This window comes from Ceratotherium simum, chromosome 33 (assembly GCF_057802395.1).
Source record: "Ceratotherium simum simum isolate JZ-2026a chromosome 33, ASM5780239v1, whole genome shotgun sequence".
NCBI classification, from domain to species: domain Eukaryota; kingdom Metazoa; phylum Chordata; class Mammalia; order Perissodactyla; family Rhinocerotidae; genus Ceratotherium; species Ceratotherium simum.
The window spans coordinates 29485248-29507243 of record NC_141932.1 but is presented as its reverse complement, the minus strand read 5'-3'; the positions used below and the strand labels follow the sequence as shown (position 1 = coordinate 29507243).

Sequence of the window (21996 nt, the reverse complement as noted above, 5' to 3'; positions counted from 1 at the left end):
CAGGGCTGAAAAGAAGGCCAATGCCCATTGTTGAAAGGCAGTTCGGAAGGGAATGGAGCGATGAAGCTAACCCACAGCACATTTGGGCGACGTGGGGAGACCCCAAAGTGAATACACGGTGCCTTCTCGACCCAGACGACCACTGCGAGGCCAACGCGGGGTCCTGAGAGCCCGCCAACCCCGCCCGAACGCCGCCCAGGAGCGGGGGACGGCAGCGAGCCTGCGGGGTACCTCCTGGGGCCGCCCAGCCCCAGGCCCCGGGATGCCCGTGGGCGGGGCCCGCCCCTCGCCCCGCCCCCGCCGCCCGCCACTCGGGTCACCTGACCTGCCCGCGGCTCACGTGATCCGGCCCCAGCGCCGCCATTTTGGAGCTCCGGATGAGGAGGGGAAAAGCGGGGGAAAAGAGGGAAAAGAGCCGGGAGAGAGGTGGGTGAGGGCGAGGGCGAGGGCACGGCCAGGCTCCCGGCCGGCCCCAGCAGGCTCGCGGAAGCAGCAGCCGCCGCCCGACCGCAGGTACCGCGCCCCGGGGCCGCCCCCCCGCACGCCGGTAGCGCCGCCGCCGGCCATGTGCGCCCTCCCCTCGGGCCTCTGCCGGCGCCCGCCCGGTGCTCGCCACATGCCCCAAGTTCCATGTCCCCTTTCAGTGCTCGGTGCCGCCACAGCAAGGCCTGCGGAGACCCAGGGCTTGCCGCAGCCAGGGGTGGGGGGACCCTCCGCTCCCCGCAGCCTGTCACCACCCCGGTCCGCAGGCAGGCCCGCCTGGGCGTTGCTCCCTGCCCCTCTGCAGAGGGGAACCCGCTCAGGCCAGTCGGGATGGAGCCAGGAACGGTGTCCTCACCGCCTCTCTCGATTTTCTCAACCCCCATCGCCCCAGTCCTTTAGCCACACTCCTTGGTGTAGAGAAAGCTAGTACAGAAAAGCAATCCTCGCCCTCTGTGCCTCTTACGAACTCGGCGATGAAATGGGCTCCCTCGAGATCACTGAGCTCATTGGGAAAAGCTCCTACCTCTTAAGACCTGGGGCTATCCGGAGTGAATGGTTTTGTGGAAGGCCTGGATGATTAATTAGGCTGAGGCCACCATCACAACCCGTAGGCAATCTTTTTAGTTACTGCAGTGGGCTGTAATTTGCTATCAGTCTGTATCTCTCTTATCAGGCAATTACTGGATTTGTCACCTTCTTGAGTTTGTACTTTCTCCGGTACTCCGCTCTGACTCGGTGTATGTTGTGCGTTATTGATTAAAAGAGAAAGCTTGGCCCTTCGTTCCTTTAGCTCACTAACTCGTTTAAAATTAACTTAAGAGGAGGGCCAAAGACGTGCTCTCTGCCCTGGCAGTGAACTATTTACTTAGCCATAATCGATAAGATAGTTGCATTCTAGGTGAAATGAATAAACATTCTTTGATCTTTTAGATTCATTCTGAAACAGTAGCAAAGAAATATAGGACCAGGGCAGGAAACTGCGTTAAAAGATACATATAGGTCAATCCACTGTGTCCTACCTTTTCGTGCTGCCGTTTAGCCTCCTGTGCCTGTAGAACTGTTTGAAGTTTGCCGAATCATCCTTTAGATTGTATTTTTGGTTAAGATTAAAATAACAATATACAATTTATTGTTTCTTATTCATTAGAAAGTGATATCAATAAAACCAGTAGTATTTTGAGTCAGATAAATTCTGAGCTAAAACATAAAATACACAATTATTGGGAGAAGTTTCCAGAGCTGTATTTTCTAACTTGTGCAGAATCCTAAAGTCTACTTGTTAGAAAATTATATAAATTTGCATCACATAATTGGGTTACATGAACATTCCTCTGAATTTCTTTTTGACATAGAATATTGGGAAATTTTTCACTGCCAAAAAAAAAAAAATCATTACTTTGTTTCATTAAGAAAGAGAAATGTTTGATACTGTATACTTTCATTCTTGGCCACAGCTGGATTTTGAAGATTGATCCAAGGGACTGTATTAATTTCAGGAATTGATTTGAAAGACACTGGCTCTGCCACTTAACAGCCATGTAACTTTGGGTAAGTCACTTAAACTGCACTGAGTGTTTCCTTATTTGTAAACTTGTCTAACACCCACCTGGCCTGTCCCAAAGAGTTATGAGGGTCAAACACGCTAAGATGTTTAATACAGCCTACCTGTAAGGGGCTCTTATTCTTTTCAGTATTGATACTGTATACATTTTTGTTCTCACTGAGAAATAAGAGGAAAATTGGTGTATTGAGAAAGGATGGATTTAGAATCAGGCCTAGATTCCAAAGCTTCAACCAGTTAATACTTTACGTCTGTGATCCTCAGAGTCTCATCTGCAAAAAAGAGCTTAGTATCACCATGGGATTCCATGAGGCAAACACAAAATCTGTGCAGGCACTTCTTGCTGGACCATGAGCACCTCAAGGGCAAGGATTCCCTCTTACTTGTTTTCACGGTCTCCGGCACTGTGTTGGGCACATTGTCGGTGCTCAGTAAATGTTAAATCTGAATATTGGTTAGCATTAGTTAGATCTTATTTCTTAATTGTAGCTGCCAAATTAGAATATTCTCTCAGGCTAGATGCCAGCTAAGAAATTTTAGACTATGAAATTCATGTACTTGTGATATTTATATTTTTTTCTTAGTGGCAATTAAGAATACATTAAGCTAAGTAGATTTTAATTCAAATAAATTATGGCTGATATTAGTAAGATAAATCTATAAATAATGTGTACGCAGTGTCCAGGTAATTTTTTATATACAGTTTATAATTCAGGGACATGAAAGTTCATCCAGCACCACTCTCTTGTTTTACGTCTGAGGAATCTAAAACCCTCAGAAACAGTGACTTGCCTAAGGTCACACAGCTAACTGAAGGCATTCTAGGAGAGGAACCCATGAGCTTATATCCCCTGCCTTCTTTTGGCTAGAGTGAAATAAATGTTTTGTATTTTAGAATTACGATAATCTAGAAGAATGGGAAATTGGCCATTACTTCTATAGCACAATTTTTTTCTAGTTGGGAAAGAACAAATTCTTAGTCTTAAAGAAAAGGTTCTTTATAACATATTGAACTGTCTTCATATATACACAGAAAATTACAGCCTTTCTCCAGGCCCACATGAATCGTTCAACTTGATTTTACTTAAGATAATCATACTGCTGTAACTGAAAGGAACTAATTAGATATACAAATAAAACAAATAGCAAATTCTAAGGAAATAAAGACAACTGAAATAATTTGGCTCTTTTCTTGGCAAAGACATTAATTGTAAGCTTTTGCTCGTGGAATACTGTTGTTTTGGAAAGATTTGAGACTCCGTGGAAAAGGTTGTAGAACTTTTCTGTTTGGGATACAACTTTTATTTATTTGTAACAATTTGATATATTTGGTCTAATGTTGTTATGTCTGAAGATTCCAAACAAGAAGCCCTGTGTTTTGCTGATGCCACTTATCTTTTCTCTTCCTAGTAAACCTTCCTATTCAGCCATATTGATCTTTTCACTGACTCCTAAATAGCATGCTTATTCTCACTTCTGAAAATATAATGATGTTAGGGCTACTTTCCTTGTTAGTCTTACTCTTGTGTCAACAGAATTCCAAGAAGGCGGATGGCACACCCTAATTAAGATAGTTCAAGGAGGATGTATTTACAAAGACACTCGCAATAAAGGTGTACCACTTGCATGTGCAGCTAGCGGCATCGGGAGGAGGGAGAGGTGCCAGGACGGGGGGAGTCTTGTAGAGCGGCCTGCCCGGAGAGAATGGCCTTCTGTTGAGGAACATGGCCAATCTGAGGTGACCCAGAGGACGGAACTAGGAAAATGAGTATCCTGATTGCACTCTGCTGCCTCCATCTGGTCTCCTGTCCTGGCTCTCCATTGGCATAACTCAACCAGAAGCCAGAGGGCGTAGGAGCCTAATGATGTAGTCCCTCCTGGGACAGAGAGCAGAGTGGAGAACAGGAGACAGTGAGCCTAGAGGCACGAATGGATGACATCTGGCATGTCCTTCTTGTGGGATACAGTTACATCTTGCTTCTTCAGGAAGCCTTTGCTTACCTTCCTAGACCAAAACGAGCTCTTAGTCTCTCTAGTTAGGATTTGGTCATTGACTGGTACCTTCTGACTGTTTTACCTTGTGTACTGTTGCATTGTTTAAAAGCTATTCATTCTTTTTAACTTCTAAATATGTTTGTCTTATCCACTCAATTCAGTTTTAAACCATGAGTACTGTGAATTTAAAATATTTTCCGTTCTTCCTGGTACTTTGCTTGGCGCCATGCACATAATTTTTTCTGTAACTTTTTGTTAAGAAAAATTTTAAACAATTACACAAGGAGAAAGAATAGTATAATGAACTCCTAGGTACTCATCATTCAACTTCAGTTACAAAACTTGCCATTCTCACTTTATCCCCACCCTCTCCACTCATCCACACAATGGTAATATTTTTAAAGTTGCATTTACATTGATCTCTTGGAGGCCATGCAGATTATCATAATTCATGTTGTCATCATTATTGAGCCACTGGGATTTTATTTGTACTCCTTTTTCTTTTGGTGAAGAAGATCAGCCCTGAGCTAACATCCTTTGCCAGTCCTCCTCTTTTTGCTGAGGACGATTGGCTCTGGGCTCAAATCCATGGCCATCTTCCTCTACTTTATACGTGGGATGCCTGCCACAGCATGGCTTGATAAGTGGTGTGTAGGTCCGCACCCGGGATCCAAACCTGCAAACCCTGGGCCACTGGAGCGGAGCACGCAAATTCAACCACTTCGCCACTGGGCTGGCCCTGAGTATGCCTTATTTTTATCCCTTTTATTATTCAAATAAATTTTACTTCACTTGACATGCAATCCCATGTATGTGCACATTAGTGATCTAAGTGAAATTTTTATGAAAGTTTGAAGAGTTGGCCCTAAGGTCAACTTAACTTCCTCTCTGTGTATACTTTATTATGAACTGTTTCTCTAACCTTTTGTAACAGAGACTTTTGTTTTAGTGAGACTTAACTTGTGCATCGATTTTGCCATGTGGACCCAAAGTGGTTTTTCAGGTGTTTCTTGATGTGTTTTATGTTGTCATATCTGTTTTATGGCTACCATTTCTGTACTTATCCCCAAATGTATGCAGCCTCTAAAATGAGATACTTACGTAAATGTTCAGGGAAAATTGGAGCATCTGCTGCAGATTTCCATTAGCTCTTAATGCCCGAGCAGGCACAGCTTTAAAAAGCGGAATGTTTTGTCAGATTCTTTGTATTAGTCTTTTTCTTGAGATGAAATGAACTCCTCGTCGTCTTCATTTCGCTTTCTCTTTAAGGTACACACTGAAGTATCCACAGGGAGCCATTTGCACTGCTCTGTCTCCCTCCTATTGTATCATTAAGTAGAAGAGGGCTAACATGAGTCACCTTTGTAGCCCTGTGGGTGTGCAGAGTCTGTTGAGCAAATATTCACTTGTTAACCTCCAGATTATCAATCAGCCTACATCTGTGTAGCCTACATTTCATGGGGAAGGAGACCATAGATCTACAGTGGAGCACCAAATCTTGTGCAAGAAATGGAATGTTCAGGGATTCCTATTATTAACTATTATTTAACTAATTTGCATTTAACAATTGAGCTGAAAGAAAGCCTTAAGTGAATGACCCTAAAGGGAAATCAGTACTCACATGAAGAGCCACAGCTCCCTTGGCCTAAAGATGTGGAGTTCTCAGGCAATAAAGTGACTCTAAGTCACGAAGGGTTTTTCTAAGAAAACAAATTGTTCCCCCACTGGTCCCCTCTTTAGTGACTTAAGGTTGAATGTAGAGATCTAAACACACTTTTGTTCTTCCTACTTGAGAAAGACGTAAAGGAACTAGTCTTTTGAGAGGTAATGCCCAACCACTGGCCATTGGGAACTGGGATAGCTGTCACTGTTGTAAGGCTGTGAAAGGCGTTCCCTGCCGTGAGTGCAGTTAGAGGGGGAAAAGAGAAAAAAGCTGATCACATAGGGCAGAGTGTTAGGAAGGAGGGAAGAAGTAGTACTGAAGAAGCCGAGAGTAGAATGTTTGCGTTTTTGCCTGATGTGGACCCAGATATAGAAAGCTAGTGTGCCAGAAAGAGTAGAAAATGAGAGGGAAAGCCATAACTGCTGCCAAGAGTTAGTATGGGAGAACTGGCACTGAAGCAGGTCAGAGCACTGGTCGGGTCTGGCAGGAGTTTAGGTATGATCTTGGCAGGGGCTAAAGGGCCCTGTTATGTTGATTCAGCCACCTGGGGGAAGAGGAGCCATAATTCACCTCCTAAAGTAAGAATTCAGGGCCTCTGACTGGGGTTTAAGAATAGTATGGTCTTTGGTCTATAGCTAGTGCCACTAAAAATTTCCCTGGCATTTATTGAATGTTGTGAGTAAGATCCCAGAATGCACCTAAAATGTGGAAAAACAAAACTTGTTGCTGGAAAAAAGCCTACACTTAAAAATGTGATCCAAGTCAACAAATTAATCTCACTTTAAGCCAAAGGAAATGTTTGAAATGAAAGTACTGCCAGGAATAGAGTATTCAAGATTTAGGCTGAAAGATATTATGAGTATTTTATGTTTAGTGACTTCCTTGGCCATAACGCATTACTAGAACCTACAGATAACCCCTTCTAAGAACTCTGTTCGTATTTAGACTTCAAACACAACTAGGATATCAGTTTTTTCCTTCTCTGATGCCCCTTTCCCTTTCAGGAAAAAAAATACTTACGTGTGTGAGAGTAATAATTGACTGCTAATATGACCTCCAGAAAAAAACCACAGCATGGTTTGTGGTTTATCTTCAGGAAGATAAATTAAAGGAAGTAAAAGAAGGAACTGGATCATTGCTTTTATTTAGTTTCATTTGCATAGTACTTCTCAAAGTTTACTATGCCCTTTACAATAGGTTACATGACTATATTTTCACAATTCCAAAGCTTTGGGGAGGAAAAACCTGAAATTTATGATTTTAGTAATAAAACTACAATTATATTTGATGTAAGAAATTGTCTCCCAAGAATTGTATCAGTCATGTATTGGCTTTACAGAATGGTATTTCATAGTAACTTGAGGTGGTTCCACATGCCCTGGGCATGGCTGTGTTCCTTCAATCAAGGAATAGGAGTCATTTGTTTTGGCACTGTGCAAAAAACGGGAACTATTGATTGGGTCTAGCTAGATGTCTAGAGGAAAGAAAGTGAAGAAAAAAGGAGATGCACATTGTTAAAGTCATTTCCAAAGAAAGAAATGAAGGATGGAAAGATCTCCGTCATCAATTTTGACAGGAGATGGCATTCCAGAGAGAAATTCTGAACAATTTAGCTCTCTATGGGGAATGCAAGGTATGTTGATATGGAGCTCCCAGGTTAGAAAATACTTAGAGTAGCTTAGATTTCCTGAATTACAAACCTGTAATTATCCTGTAACCTGGCATTTCTTTCTGTTGTATATTATCCTTTTTAGATATGGAAGAAAGCAGCAGTGTTACCATGTTGGTGCCAGATCTTGGAGAACAGGAAGCTATATTGACTGCTGAAACTGTCATCAGTTCATCACTGGAAATTGATGAACAAAGAAAAGCTAAAACAGATCCATTAATCCATGTTATCCAGAAGTTAAGCAAGATAGTGGAACATGAAAAGTCGCAAAAATGTCTTTTAATTGGGAAAAAACGCTCACGTTCAAGTGCTGCAACGCGCTCTCTTGAAAGCCAAGAACTTTGCGAGATTCCAGCTAAAGTAACCCAGTCCCCTGCTGCTGATATTAGAAGGGCTGAGATGTCGCAAATACATTTTACCCCTGACTCTCTTGCCCAGAATGATGGGAAGGCTATGTCTTACCAGTGTAGCCTTTGTAAGTTTCTGTCATCATCTTTTTCTGTGTTAAAAGATCATATCAAGCAGCATGGTCAGCAGAATGAAGTGATATTAATGTGCTCAGAGTGCCATATTACATCTAAAAGCCAAGAGGAACTTGAAGCGCACGTGGTAAATGACCATGAGAACAACGCCAACAGTCCCACTCAATCCAAAGCCCAAGAGTGCATAAGCCCCTCCAACTCCTTGTGTCAGAGAACCACAGAAAGAAATAATGACACCACTCCTGACATCCCAGTAAGTGTGGACAGTCCACAAGCTCATACTGCCCAAGCTGCGTCCATGGCAGAAATGGGTAGGAGGAAATGGTACGCGTATGAGCAGTATGGCATGTACCGATGCTTGTTTTGTAGTTATACTTGTGGCCAGCAGAGAATGTTGAAAACACATGCTTGGAAACATGCTGGGGAGGTTGACTGCTCCTATCCAATCTTTGAAAATGAAAATGAGCCACTAGGCTTGCTGGATTCTTCGGTGGCTGCCACACCTGGTGGGGTTGATGCAGTAGTCATTGCTATTGGAGACAATGAACTGAGTATCCACAACGGGCCATCAGTACAAGTGCAGATTTGCAGCTCAGAACCGTTATCATCCTCATCTCCTTTAGGACAGAGTGTGGAAGGGGGAGTTCATCTCAGTCAGTCAGTCCCCCTTGACCCTAACGAGGAAGAGACACTGGAGGTGGTTTCTGATGCGGAGGAGAATCTGGCTGCTGACAGCCTGCTTTCATCAGCACAGAAAATCATCAGCAGTAGCCCACATGAAAAAGGTCATGTTAACGTGATAGTGGAACGGTTGCCAGGTGCTGAAGAAACCCTTTCACAGAAACATTTCCTCATGAATGCTGAAATGGAAGAAGGGAAAAGCCTGAGCCCCGCAGAAGCCCAGACTGGGTGTGGGGGAAGAGATGAAGTTTATCGTGCTGATAAATGTACTGTTGATATTGGGGGGCTGATCATAGGCTGGAGCAATCCAGAGAAGACAGACAGCGAGTTACTAAATAAAGGACTGGCTCCTGATGAGAATGCCCCACCAGGCCGAAGAAGGACAAATTCTGAGTCTCTGAGACTACACTCGTTAGCTGCAGAAGCCCTGGTCACCATGCCTATAAGAGCTGCAGAGCTAACCAGAGCCAACCTTGGGCACTATGGGAATATAAACCTTTTAGATCCCGATACCGGACAAAGGCAAGTAGATAGTACATTGGCAGCATATTCTAAAATGATGTCACCACTTAAAAACTCTTCGGATGGATTAACTAGTTTTAATCAAAGCAACTCGACCTTAGTTGCACTCCCAGAGGGAAGGCAGGAATTGTCAGATGGTCAAGTAAAGACTGGCATCAGCATGTCCTTACTCACTGTAATTGAAAAATTGAGGGAAAGGACAGACCAGAATGCTTCAGATGATGACATTTTGAAAGAGTTGCAGGATAATGCCCAATGCCAACCCAACAGCGATCCAGGTTTGTCAGGAAGCAGTGTAGTGGAATACATCCCTAATGCTGATCGACCCTACCGCTGCCGCTTGTGTCACTACGCAAGTGGTAACAAGGGCTACATCAAGCAGCACTTGCGAGTCCATCGACAGAGACAGCCGTATCAGTGTCCTATCTGTGAGCACATAGCTGACAACAGCAAAGATTTGGAGAACCACATGATCAACCACTGTAAAACGAGAATATACCAGTGCAAGCAGTGTGAAGAATCTTTCCATTATAAGGTAAGCATTGGTTCATGAAGCCATTCAGAGAACCGTAGAATCTTAGAGCAAACAGGGAACTTTGTAGATAATAGTCCAGCCGCCTCATTTCATAGATAAGGAAACTGAGGCCCAGAAGAGTTTGATAATTTGCCCAGGGGATCCCAAATAATTCATATGAAAGTTGGGATGGAAATCTAGGTCGTCAGAATTTCTGGTGTAGGATTCTTTTCCCTGCCTGCCACTGCCTGAACAGCCTCTGTGTTTATTGCTTTAGTGTTTTAGTGTGTATATCTTTTTTAAAAAGTATTGGTTTTAAGTTGTAAGGGAATTACAAGAGAATGTATGGTGGAGGGACATCATATACACATTTGACTTACACAAATTTAATTCTACATTATCAATGCGAAAAATATCTGTTTTTCATCTTACATGGCCCCAAAATGCAAGTCATTCACTTCAGCTGCTACACAACCAACCAACCAGTGATTTGTATCATTGCAGAAGGAAAAATGGGCTGTATGGTACTTAATGAAAGACTACAGTGGAAGTAGAGCCATGTATGTTATGTTTTATGGGCAGTTTAAAGGACTCTGACTGTGATTTTCATCTTATGCGCTACCTTAAAACCAACAACCAGCATGAAATGCTGTTTTTGTAAAAGAAACTTGGATTCATTGAATCATTGATTTTGAACTTTTATTCTTCAGTGTGCCAGTTAACTGTTTGAAAAATTAAAAAAATGTATCCTTAAGGTCTAACTGGGATGTAGACTTTTTCTCTCAGATTACAGAGTTGGGGCCTAGCTGGTGGTAAAAAGGTAACAGGAATAAAAAAGCCTTTGAGTCTGAGATTCACCACCTGCTTGGATTGCCCTCCTGAAATTCTGAAATGGCCTCAGGCCACTGCAAAAGTAGTGCTTCCAAATGGCCTGCAAAAGCAAGTTCCATAAGTTTCCAGGATTTTCTTGTTTTTTGTGTTTTTTTGTGAGGAAGATCAGCCCTGAGCTAACATCCATGCTAATCCTCCTCTTTTTGCTGAGGAAGACCGGCTCTGAGCTAACATCTATTGCCAATCCTCCTCCTTTTTTCCCCCAAAGCCCCAGTAGATAGTTGTATGTCATAGCTGCACATCCTTCTAGTTGCTGTATGTGGGACACAGCCTCAGCATGGCCGGAGAAGCGGTGCGTCGGTGCGCCCGGGATCCGAACCCGGGCCGCCAGTAGCGGAGCGCGTGCACTTAACCGCTAAGCCACGGGGCCGGCCCTCCAGGATTTTCTTTTGCTATTGCACTCTTGACTGATGGGGGTGAACGTGGAGGAGGAAGATATGCTTGGAGGAGCTGTTCCAGTTAGGTCTCTCTTACACATTTAGTTGATATTCACAAGCAAAAGTTAGCAGGAGTCCAGCAGTTAACTGTGATTGGATTTATTTTTCTGAAAGTGTTGAGTTATTCTGAATACTCTGCTCTTTCATCCTATGGGCCTGCCAGCGGTTCAGTATGCATGCACATGCCATGCATAAACACCTCCTGAGACAGCGGTGGCTTCCTTCTGGAGAATGTGAAAAGGGGAACTGCCTTTTTGATGAGATTGTGATTTCCCTAGTAGTTTCCCTTTCCATAAACTGTCAAATGTGTCAAATTATCTTTTAGCACTTTTGATTTTAGAATACTGGTAGTGTGTTCTAGATACAGGGCCATGAAAGCAATTAACTCCTTCTATAGCCTCCTTGTAACTGTGCAAGTGTATTTATTGAAAATTACATGTTCATTTCTCTCATTTTTTTTAGAGTCAACTGAGGAACCATGAGAGAGAGCAACACAGTCTTCCAGATACCTTATCAATAGCCACTTCTAATGAGTCAAGAATTTCCAGTGACTCAGCTGATGGAAAATGTGTTCCAGAAGGTATCGATGCATTTTTTTATATAGGCTTCACTGGCTAGCATATGAAGTAAAAAATACCCTTCGTTGTCATGTGGGTAATTTGTAGGACTAATGCTGCTTATATTTTTTTCTATTTTTTTTTACTATGGATGTGAGTGAATCTTATCTCTGTTCCTGAGGAAATTCCGAGTTCTAAATGAAGTACTGTGTTAGTAACTACTCAGCTTCAACTGTGTAGGTAGATATTACGTTGAAATTTATGCTGTCCTGTACGAGCCAAGTACAACATAAACCTTTAGGTGACATAAGAGCAAGGCAGGGAAACTGCAGCATGGAAAGCAAGCCTCCTCTCCCTCTCTCAGTATGGTTGACCCAGTGAGAACATAGCTTTTGCAGATGGTAGGCCCCCACCTCAAACTTTAACTGAGGCTTCCTGCTGTGGTCTTATTCCTATCCAAGTATGACTGCCAGATTTCATCTGCATTATTTAAAAAAAAAAAACACCACCACAAGATCTTTTTATGTACTAGTTAGGTACCAGTTGGCCGAGTTTCTGCTAATAGGAATATTAGAATCAAAAGATTTAATTAGAGTTCCATGAAAAGGCGGATGCCACATCCAGAGAATTAGGGATAAAGTGTAATAAGCTGTGCTTCCTTGCATCAGCTCACTTCAATTGATATACTTTAAATGTCTCAAGTGTGGTACATAGTGTTTATGGGAAATAAAACATATTGGGGTGACTTTCCTTTTTAGATTTCCTAAGAATTAAAGTTAGAAACAACTGCAGAGTAAAATGTTTTACCATAATGTTTCATTAAATTATACCCCAGAAAGCATAACTGATTCTAGAATGTTTCTGAAAGAACTGATTTTGACACCACTGTAGCACCAAAATTCCCTTGTCAAACAGATGTCATCCGTGTAAAACTATCCAAAACAAAAGGAGTTTATGACATAGCATCTGTTTCTGCGATAGATGCCTGAGCTAAAACAGTTTTGTTTCCTTTTTACAAAATAGCCCTAAATGCCTCCTTTTATTTTAATTCATTATGTTTCCATATCCCCTTTAAAGGAGACATTAAAACATTGGATATCATGGGATCATAAATCCCTAATGAAGGAATAAAGTAAGTACTACTCAGTGGCACCACCTGCGGTTAATACCATTGGTGGATTATGTCTCTTCTAGGGCCATCTTCAAAAGCAATAATTTAAAACTGTGCAAATGGGTTAACAAATTAGAACTCCCAGTTTTAATAGAAAAGATTAAAATGTCAGCTCAAAATTAAAATAACCAGCTCGAGCTTTCCGTTAGCATCTGTCCACCATATTCCATTTTGCAGCCTGTTTTCTTTGTGGGTCATACTCTGTTTCTTAGGGTTAAATGTATGGGTTTTAAATTGCTTGCCATTCCTTTTTTCCTCCCATTTGGCTCCATTTGCGTTTCTCTGTTATAGTAGTATAACAGTTCAATGACTGCTAACCTCCTGTATACTGACACCTATACTGATATTTTATTAATTCAGTAGGAGATCTTTTGAAGTCTGGTTGTTGGGTCAAAGTACAAGTTTTTAGCTCACAAAGAAGGTAAAAATAATATCTGTTTTATTAAAATGTCTTTAAAATTTAGTAAACTTATTAAACAAGTAGAGATGGAGGGGCTTCTGTGGTCCCCAGTGTCTGTCCATTTTGATAGCACAGAGAACTTAGGGCATGTTCTCCACTCAGAGATCCGGTGTAATGTACCTCAGACATTTGTCCTGCCAGAAGGTGTGGAGTCCCTGTCAAATGAGCTGGACGGTGCGCTAGGTGCTGGGAGTACAGTGAAGGCCTCACCATCTTTGAGGAGCCCAGCCCAGTGAGGGAGACAGCTGTGCCAACGGGCGTGTCAGCAGACACCACGGGAGCTCTAGTAGAGCCACGGGCAAAGCACCTTCATATGGTGTTTCTTCATGAAATTTATTGAATTATTCTTTATTGCAAACCTACCATTTGCCAAGCCCTGGGGATTCAGTGTAAACAAAACAGGTACATCGCTAGCTGCAGGGAGTCTATAGCAAGTGACAGGTCAGACTTGATGCCAACATGCAGGAAACGTAGAGACTGGTGAAGGAAAAATACACAGTGCCCCTGGGATTCCTAAACCATGCTGGGAGGTTCCACTACTCCGTTTTGTAGATGAGAAAACTGAGTCCTCAAGAGGTAAAATAATTTGCCCATGATCACACTGGTACTAAATGGCAGAGCAAGGACTCAGCCCAAGTTTGTGAACTTTAAATCCAATATTCTTTCCATTGGAAACAGTTGCTTGAAGTAGCACAGGCTCTCATTCTGTGCTATATTAAGTTTTTCCATCTGTCATTTTTATTAGTTGTCATTGATCTGTAATATTTCTCACACAAAACCATTATCCAATATTTCACATTTCATTTTTGCAGGGTTTTTTTTAAAACTGTATTTGGAACAGTGCCACTTATAATCAAGTCCAAGTTTTTAACCTACCAATTAAGAGCAATGCTTAGATTATAATTATGATTAGTATGTATGTTAGTGTTACAGATTTATACCAGGAAATTAGGACATTTTGTTCTGCTTGGCAAAAGTAGTTATTAGCAAAAGAAAATTTCAATTTTAGAAAGCTTAAATTTAACTTAAGGATTTTCTCTGTTTTGTTAAAATTTCAGTGTGGGTTTTCTTTTGTACGACCAGTTGTACTTACCTGCACTGTGCACTGGTGTTCTACCCAAGCTTGCTCCCTGCTCTGTCTCATGCTGCAGCTCCCATGCTTGCTTTGTTCCTGAATGTAAAGCAGTCAGGCTGTGAATGGCCTGTGGACTTTATGCTGACACAAGTGTAAATCACTGAATATCTTCAGGAATAGTTTCATATGATCAAGTCATTCGGCTTGTATTGTCTCAAGCTTACCCTGATTTGAATTACTCAGCTCTCTTGTTGCAGAGTGAGTTTAGTAACGTGGCCTATTTCCATTGGATCCATGTTTCCTGGATTTCAGAGAGCTGCATATTCATGTTAGTCAAGACCTTTGTCCTTGTGACCTGTCAGTTTACTAGATAGAATAGACTGCATTGTATGGAACTGAATAATTTGCACTTGTTTTTCCTTCCATCGTTGCATTGATAGCTGACAGTTATAAATAAAGGAAACCCACAGAGTGAAAAAGCTTTAGGCTTTTTATATTGAGTTTGTTATATATGCTTTGTAGCCATACTTTATAATATTGGATTATAGTATTAAATTACAGCTTATTGGCAAATCACTGTTTCCTTAAGACAATTTATTCAATACTGATTAAACTAATATGTTTCAAATTAACAGTGTATCTCTGGTTCATTCAGCTACTACAGTCAGCAGGGCTGCTGGCATCAAGTTCATTATATTTTAGAATTTTGTATAAGGTTGTGTAGAAACCAACTGAATGTGTCTATGTTTACAAGTCAAGTGATATTCAGTTTGTATCCCCTGATAGTCCAGATGCAGGAGAACCTGTAAAGCCATGTTCATACTTGTTAACTTCATTAAACAGTGAGAAAGCCTTGATTGAAATGTTGTACTGTGTGGTGTAAATATTCACTTACAATGGAATGTAAATGCTGTCATTTGAATCTAATCAAAGCATATTGCTAAAACTCTGAAACACTTTGTCTAGGGAATAAGTCTTCAGTCCAGAAACAGTATAAATGTGATGTGTGTGAGTATACAAGTACAACATACGTTGGTGTCAGAAACCACAGACGAATCCATAACTCTGATAAGCCATACAGGTAAGTGTGATGATCCTAGAGTTGTAATGCTTGTATTAAAATATTTTATAGTAAAGCAAAATATGGAAGTAAGTAATTCATAACACTTGTTTAAACACAGGTTAAACACTAAGAAATTTTCACCTACTGGTTTCATGAGTGTTGTTTAGTTTGTTAAAGAATGTGAACTTCAAGCTTGAGTGTTAGGACAATTAGGCATTTTGTCTAGTTGAAATTCAGGAAGATGTCTATATCAATTTTATTTGGGTATAAATTATCTTAGCAATTTTCAGTGCTTAGACTATATTTCAGTAATTTGGTGGTTAAGTACTCAATATTGCAGCAAAAGATCCTTAAAACTTAAAAGCAATAAAATTCCCTATGAAAGATTCTGTTTTTGAAAATTAATCTATCACGTGTAGAATAAAATAATGTAATTTAATTTTGTTACTTGATTTTTTACAAAAGCCAATTCTAATATCTGTTGTCAGAAAACAGGCATTCTCAGTCAATAAAGATAGGCTGATAAATAGAAATCATTATTTCTTAAACTTTGCTTCTTGAAAGTAAACTACTTGTTTCTGTAAAGATGCATTTTTGCGAAGTTCGGCTGTCACAGAGCTAGACAGCTTGTTCTACTTGCAGACATGATGGGACATCAGATTCCCACTCGGAGTGAGCCAGTCACCATGGCCAATAGTGCTAGGCCATGGGCGTGAGCTCTCTTAACCCCTTGTCAAAGCTTGTTTCATGTTTTAACTCTCTCCCTAGGTTTTATAGGTACGACACAGGTGAGTGTGGGGAAGTTACTATATTAATATCCAAGTGAACATCTGACAGGCTATGCCTTAAAATGCCACTATTTGATCCCATAGTATGGCATTCTCTCTATATATATGGTTTTAAATATTTACTGTGTGCTTAATTTGCTAGCCAGCAGACTTATTTATAATCAACCTTCATTGCAAAGTCTTGTAGCTCTATGGAATGTGTTTGACTTTGCCTCAGTGTCTCTATTTTTATTTTAAATACTTTTAAAACTAGGATCCCTAAGAAAGATTTTGCCCCCAAGTATAACGAAAGCTGTTAACCATTGTTAATGATAACTCAGTGCCATAAATTGTAGACAAGTAATAGGTGGTATTTAACATGTATCATTTATGATTTACACTAGGAAGTATGTGGGAGAACATGATGGAAACCAGGGATGCTGGTTCATCTGGTCTGTGGAGAAAGCTTTGCCTTTATATTTTGAGTGTCTTTATTCTTAAATTTAATGACATACTGTGCCAAATTCATATGATCCAGGCAAGAATAACATAACATTCTCTGGATCTAGAATTAGACTGTTTGTTCAAATTCACCGAGAAATATTTACTGAGCAAATACTATGCTCTGGGAACTGTGCTAGGCTCTTACACTACAGTCATCGTAAAAAAGATACCAGCCCTGCCATCATGAAGCTTATAGACAAACAGTAAACAAGTAAACTCTGAAATATACAATTATGGTAAAGAGAGGTTAATGATTGATTCTGGTTCTGTAGAGGAGAGTTAGATCTACCTGAATAGTCTTACAGCTTAAAGACTCATTTTGATAGCTTTTGGTGTCTTAGGGATTATGTTTTCTTCTGTTCTTAAAATAGTCACAGACTCATAGGATTGGTTGTAGTTGTCCTAGGGTCTTCCTCAACATCCTGTGAGAATCCTCTTCCTGTTACAACAGAGAGGTCTCAGTATGTTATTTTCCAATTTATTCACACTGCACAAAAAATGTTGTCATACCACCCCCTCATGTAATTACTACCAACTTTTTCTCGTAACTCTTATTTTCCATCTTTCAAATCTTGTGACTCTTCTCTTAGCTTTCTTTAAATACACATCCCCCTTTGTCTTCATGGGATTTAGAGTCTGCAGAGCATTATGGATTAACATCTTCTGTTCCAATATGTTTCTAGGACTTTCTCTTCATTTTCGTATACTGTTTGCCTTAAGCTGAGCTGGCAAGCATAGTTCTTGATAGCTAATTTAATCTAAATTATCACAGTAGTTTTTCTGGCTTATATCATATATGCTTTGTTCAGTTTTGCTGCCTGGTACACTTACTGTTAGAGTTTGGGCTTCTTTTCTCAGTCCCTCTGCCATGCATTTCTGATTCCCTGCTTTTTGTTAAGCAACATACTCACAAGTGGTAGTGACTCCCTTTCTTGTAGAGTAAGAGTGCCTTGCTGCACAACTTCTCGTCTTTGCACAAGGGCAGAACAGGTTCATCGTGTTTTTCATGTGCCTGTTATATAATAGATGTTCTGCAGTGTCAATAACTATTCTCTTTTCTTGCCTTTGTTTTTATGTTGCCCTTCCCGTGCTTCGCTGAACCCGTTTGTGTGATCTGGGCAGTGCAGCTTCGTGTCTAAGAGCCCTGGCTCTGGGAGCAAATAGTCCTGGGATTGAATCTGAGCTCTCTGACTTATGGCATTTGTCACCTTTGGGAAAACTGTTTGACCTCTCTAGGCTTGGTCTTGTCAGTTCTAAAGTGAGGATAATTAAGATACCTGCTTTACAGGACTGTTGTGAGGACTGAAATACCATTCGTAAGGTATTGGCATATAATCTAATAGTTATTGGGCCCAGTTTCTGTCCTCATCCCGTCTCACTGATTTCATTGTCTAATAAAAAAAAAAAACCCCTCTTATCATTTGGGAAACAAAGAGTAATTTTGTTTCTAGCTAGGCAGGCATAGTTTATTAGTTCGTTTTACAAGAGAGATGCTGTGCCCAGGTAGAAATACTGTCACAACTGAGGTCCCCATGCTGCCTTGGGGGCAACCCAGTGTATTGGGAGCACTCATGCTTTAGAGTCTCGGGCCTGGGCCACATACCTCTTGTGCTAACGAGGTGACCTCGGGGGTGTTATTCCGGACTAAGCCTCCTTTCCCATATGAAACTGGGGAGAATACTCCCTGGCTCGTAAAGCTTTGTGAAGGTTGAATGAGATTATATGTATTAAGCACCCAACATGTTACCTGGTGTATTGAAGGGGCTGGTTCCCTTCTTCTGCTCATGAAGTCATGAGGTCATCTCAGAAACCCTGTCTTCAGTACAGAAGGAACAGAGCTGTTTCCATTCCTGTATGAGAACAGGGAAAGATGAGAAAAGCGTCATCCCATCCGCATCCTACCAAATGCAGCAAACTTTGTTTTTCAGGGCTTTAATAAGGAGCATTCCATGCAAACCACACACCAATTGTAGTTATACCTGATATTTATGACATCGACCCCAAAGTTTCTAAAAGGTTCTATTCAGAATTTTCAAATGTTAGATTGTCCTCAGTTTAATTTAATATTGCAGTATTAGAATTCCCCTAGTTCATATCCCCCAATACCACTTTTGTGAATGACTTGCTAGAGATGGAGAATGGGGCAACAACACATTTTCCTCAGGTTACCAAGTTTCCTTCTGAGTATATGGCATTGAACCCATTTTCCCTTAGAAGCACAACCGTATTGGTACTTAGGTTCCAAAACTACACCATGGTGGGGTGGGGGTTGGGAGGGACAATGTGACAAAGAGGGAAGTACACAGCCTTTGGACTAAAGTGCTCAGCACACTCCCTGGCACATAGCAGGTGCTCGGTAAATGTTAACTCATGGTTATCTGTGTACCTCAGTTTTCTGCAACTAGAAAATGGGTCTGGTTCTGTAAGTTTATTGTATTTTGAAACTAAATGTATAGTGGTATTACTGTGCCTTTTCTTCCTAAGTAGAAGAGCTGCCCAGATATGTATGTTGAATTTTTTAATAGCCAGTCCAATTTTAATACCCAGTCCAAAAGTACCCAATATTTCCCTAAATGTTTCAAAAATATACTTTTAGAGTTAGTTTATTCATATCTGGAGCTAAACAAGGTCTAAACATTGCATCTGATTGATAAGTCTCTTAAGTCTCTCGCTGTCTTTAAAATTTTTAAATAGACTATAATTTAAGGTAGTATATATCCTGAAAATTGTATAAATCATATGTGTACAGCTTGATGAATGGTCACAAATTAAACTTATCCTTATAACTACTCAGACCAAGAAATAAACCGTTGCCAGTTCCTCAGCAGCACCCTCTTCTTGGGTCTCCCACTCACTAGCTACCTACCTCCTCCTTCCCCGGGTAACCACCATCTTGACTTCTACCATCATAAATTAGTTTTGCCTGTTTTTGAACTTAGTAGAAATGAAATAATACAGTACATATTTTTGTATGTCTGGCTTTTTTCACTCAGCATCATTGTATGTAATTCAATGTAGAACTAATGCATTCCTTTTCATTGCTATATAGTATTCCATTGTAAGACTACCACAATCCATTTATTCATTTTACTATTGATAGATATTTGGATTATTGCCAGATTTCCCCCCGTTATGAATAATGCCATTTTGAACATTCTTTTACATGTTTTTTGGTGTGTATATGAAATGAGTCCATTCTCATTGGGTTTATACCTAGGAGTGAAATATCTGGGTAACAGGGCATGCCTGTATGGTCAGTTTTGGTATGTATTATCAACATTTATCTAGAATGGTTATACCAATTGATAGTGGTTGTGCCAGTTCATTTCCTTAACAACACTTTGTATTATCAGTCTTTAATTTTGATCACTCTGGTAGGTGTCTGGTGGTATGTTGTTGTGGTTCTAATTTGCATTTCCTTGATAATTTATGAGGCTGGGCATCTTTTCATTTGTTTATAGGCTATTTGTAGCCCATTTCTTTATTGGGTCGTCTGCCTTTTTCTTACTCATCTGCAGCAGTTCTCTATATAGTCTAAGTGCAAGTCCTTTGTCTGTTATATATATTGCACATATCTTCTCCTAAGCTGTAGCTTACCTTTCTACTCTCAGTAGTGTTTTTTGATAAACAGAAATTTCTAATTTTAATGTAGTCAGATTTATTAATCTTTTTCTTTGTGGTTAGGGCTTCTGATGTTGATTTTTTGAAATAACCTGGTGAGTCAGGAAGATGATGAGGTAAAATGTGTGCTTATAAAATAATGAGCTTGATTTTCAGGGATGCACATCGGGTGGGCCAAAAGCTTATGTGTTAATGAGCCTGATTTTCTAATATGGCACCAAAACTGAAAAAAAATCTCAAAACAAAAAACCCAGAAAGGTTTTAAGCAGTGGAAATGACATTTTGGAATGACATGGTTGCCTCTCAGTGTGGTCAGTCATTGTATAAAGTCTGGTCTTTACATAAATATAAATATATTAGAAATGATAATCATAGTTTACATGTTTTAGAACATTTTTCATGGGCCAGGCAATGCGCTAAGCACTCGATATGTGTCAGCTCACTTAATCTGGACAACAGCCCAGTCCTTAGGAACATTACTATTCCATTTTCATAGATATGGAAACCGAGGCTGGATAGATAAAACAACTTCCCCCAGGTCTTACAGGTGGCAGAGCTAGGGCTTGAACCCTTGCTCCTGTCAGCTGTGCCACTCTGCCTGTCTCTGCTATGCCAGAGAGAACTCGTCATGAGGCGTACTGCTGCTCATTACCAACCTCCCCGCCCCCAACTTAGTGGTGTAAAACAGCAGCTGTTTTATCATGCTGAGGGATTCTGTGGGCCAGGAATTCAGAAAGGGACTGTCGGGATGGCTTGTCACTGTTCCATAAGGTCTGGGGCCTCAGCAGGGAAGACTTGAAGGCTGGAGGTGACTCAGACAGCTAGGGGTTGCAGTCATCTGAAGGCTCCCTCACCAGGCTGCTGGCTGATGCTGGCTGTGGCTGGGGCCTCAGCTGGAACACATAACACATCTCTCCACGTGCACTTTTCAAGTGTGCTGGTTCCAAAACTGAATGCTTAGATAAGAAGTAGGCCAAAGCTGTATTACCTTGTATGACCTACCCTTAGAAGTCATAGACCATCACTTCCACCATGGTTATAGACTTCTTAAGTCTCTCTTAATCTGAAGTGTGTTGAATCTTTAGTAAATTGTGTTGGCTTCGGGAAAAATTCTTCGGGTCTTTGAAAAACTTGAATTTGTTTTAATGAAAACAGTTTAGCAGATAGCATAATTTGGAGGGAAAAATATATTTTATTTTGAAGGGATGAACTGAAGGAGTTTTTCACAGTAGCATAAAGACTTCTTGGGTTCCTCACAAAATTTGAAGTGGCCACTTCTCTGGGCCTTAGTTATTTATTCCTTTAAAAGCATAGGGAGCGAACTGAACGTGGTAAGACGAACGCTACTGCAAAATTTCTAGTGAAATCTTTTTGTGTATGTTCAAATTGTCGGTGAGGGGGAGAATCTCTACCCTTCTTGTGTTCATATGGCTGGATTAATACTAAAATTGACCCAAGACCAGATTAACAGGAGAAAAACCCAATTTAATTACTTATGCACAGCAAAATCATTAAAATGGTGCTTCAAGAGTGAACAAAGCAGGCAGTATATATATATATATATATATCTTTTACACAAGGAAATAATAAATTTGTGAGGAATGACAGGAAAAAGAAACTTAGATTTGGGGTATGTCATAAGAGAGGAATTTAAGCAGAGTTTAGGCTTGGGGAAGTAAATTAACAAGGTTTGTTTATATCTGCTTCTTGGCCCAGAATTCCCTAGCTCTGGTGATAAGGATGCAGGGAGAGCACCTTTCACGTGGGAAACTTATCTCCTGCTTCAGGGGGACTGAGCAGGAGGGTCAGCCTGCCCTTTGTGCTTCTCAAGTAACTTGAATTCGAGACAGTCGGAATGCCATTGTGGAAGATTTGGGGGC

General features: G+C 40.8%; 1 protein-coding gene across 2 annotated transcripts in view; it reads left to right on the top strand.

The window, feature by feature from the left end:
- Window positions 1-370: 370 nt before the first annotated feature.
- The window catches only part of ZNF507 (zinc finger protein 507), a 39065-nt gene continuing 17439 nt past the window's right edge, over window positions 371-21996 (top strand). The window contains exons 1-5 of one of the 2 annotated variants that reach the window (XM_004439792.3): window positions 374-513; window positions 1938-2031; window positions 7457-9591; window positions 11361-11478; window positions 15128-15242. In XM_004439792.3, coding sequence (XP_004439849.2) covers window positions 7459-9591; window positions 11361-11478; window positions 15128-15242 — 2366 coding nt within the window. In that variant the 5' untranslated portion in view covers window positions 374-513; window positions 1938-2031; window positions 7457-7458. Of the gene's footprint in view, window positions 514-1937; window positions 2032-7456; window positions 9592-11360; window positions 11479-15127; window positions 15243-21996 lie in introns of both variants that reach the window. The other variant, XM_004439791.3, reaches the window with a different exon arrangement.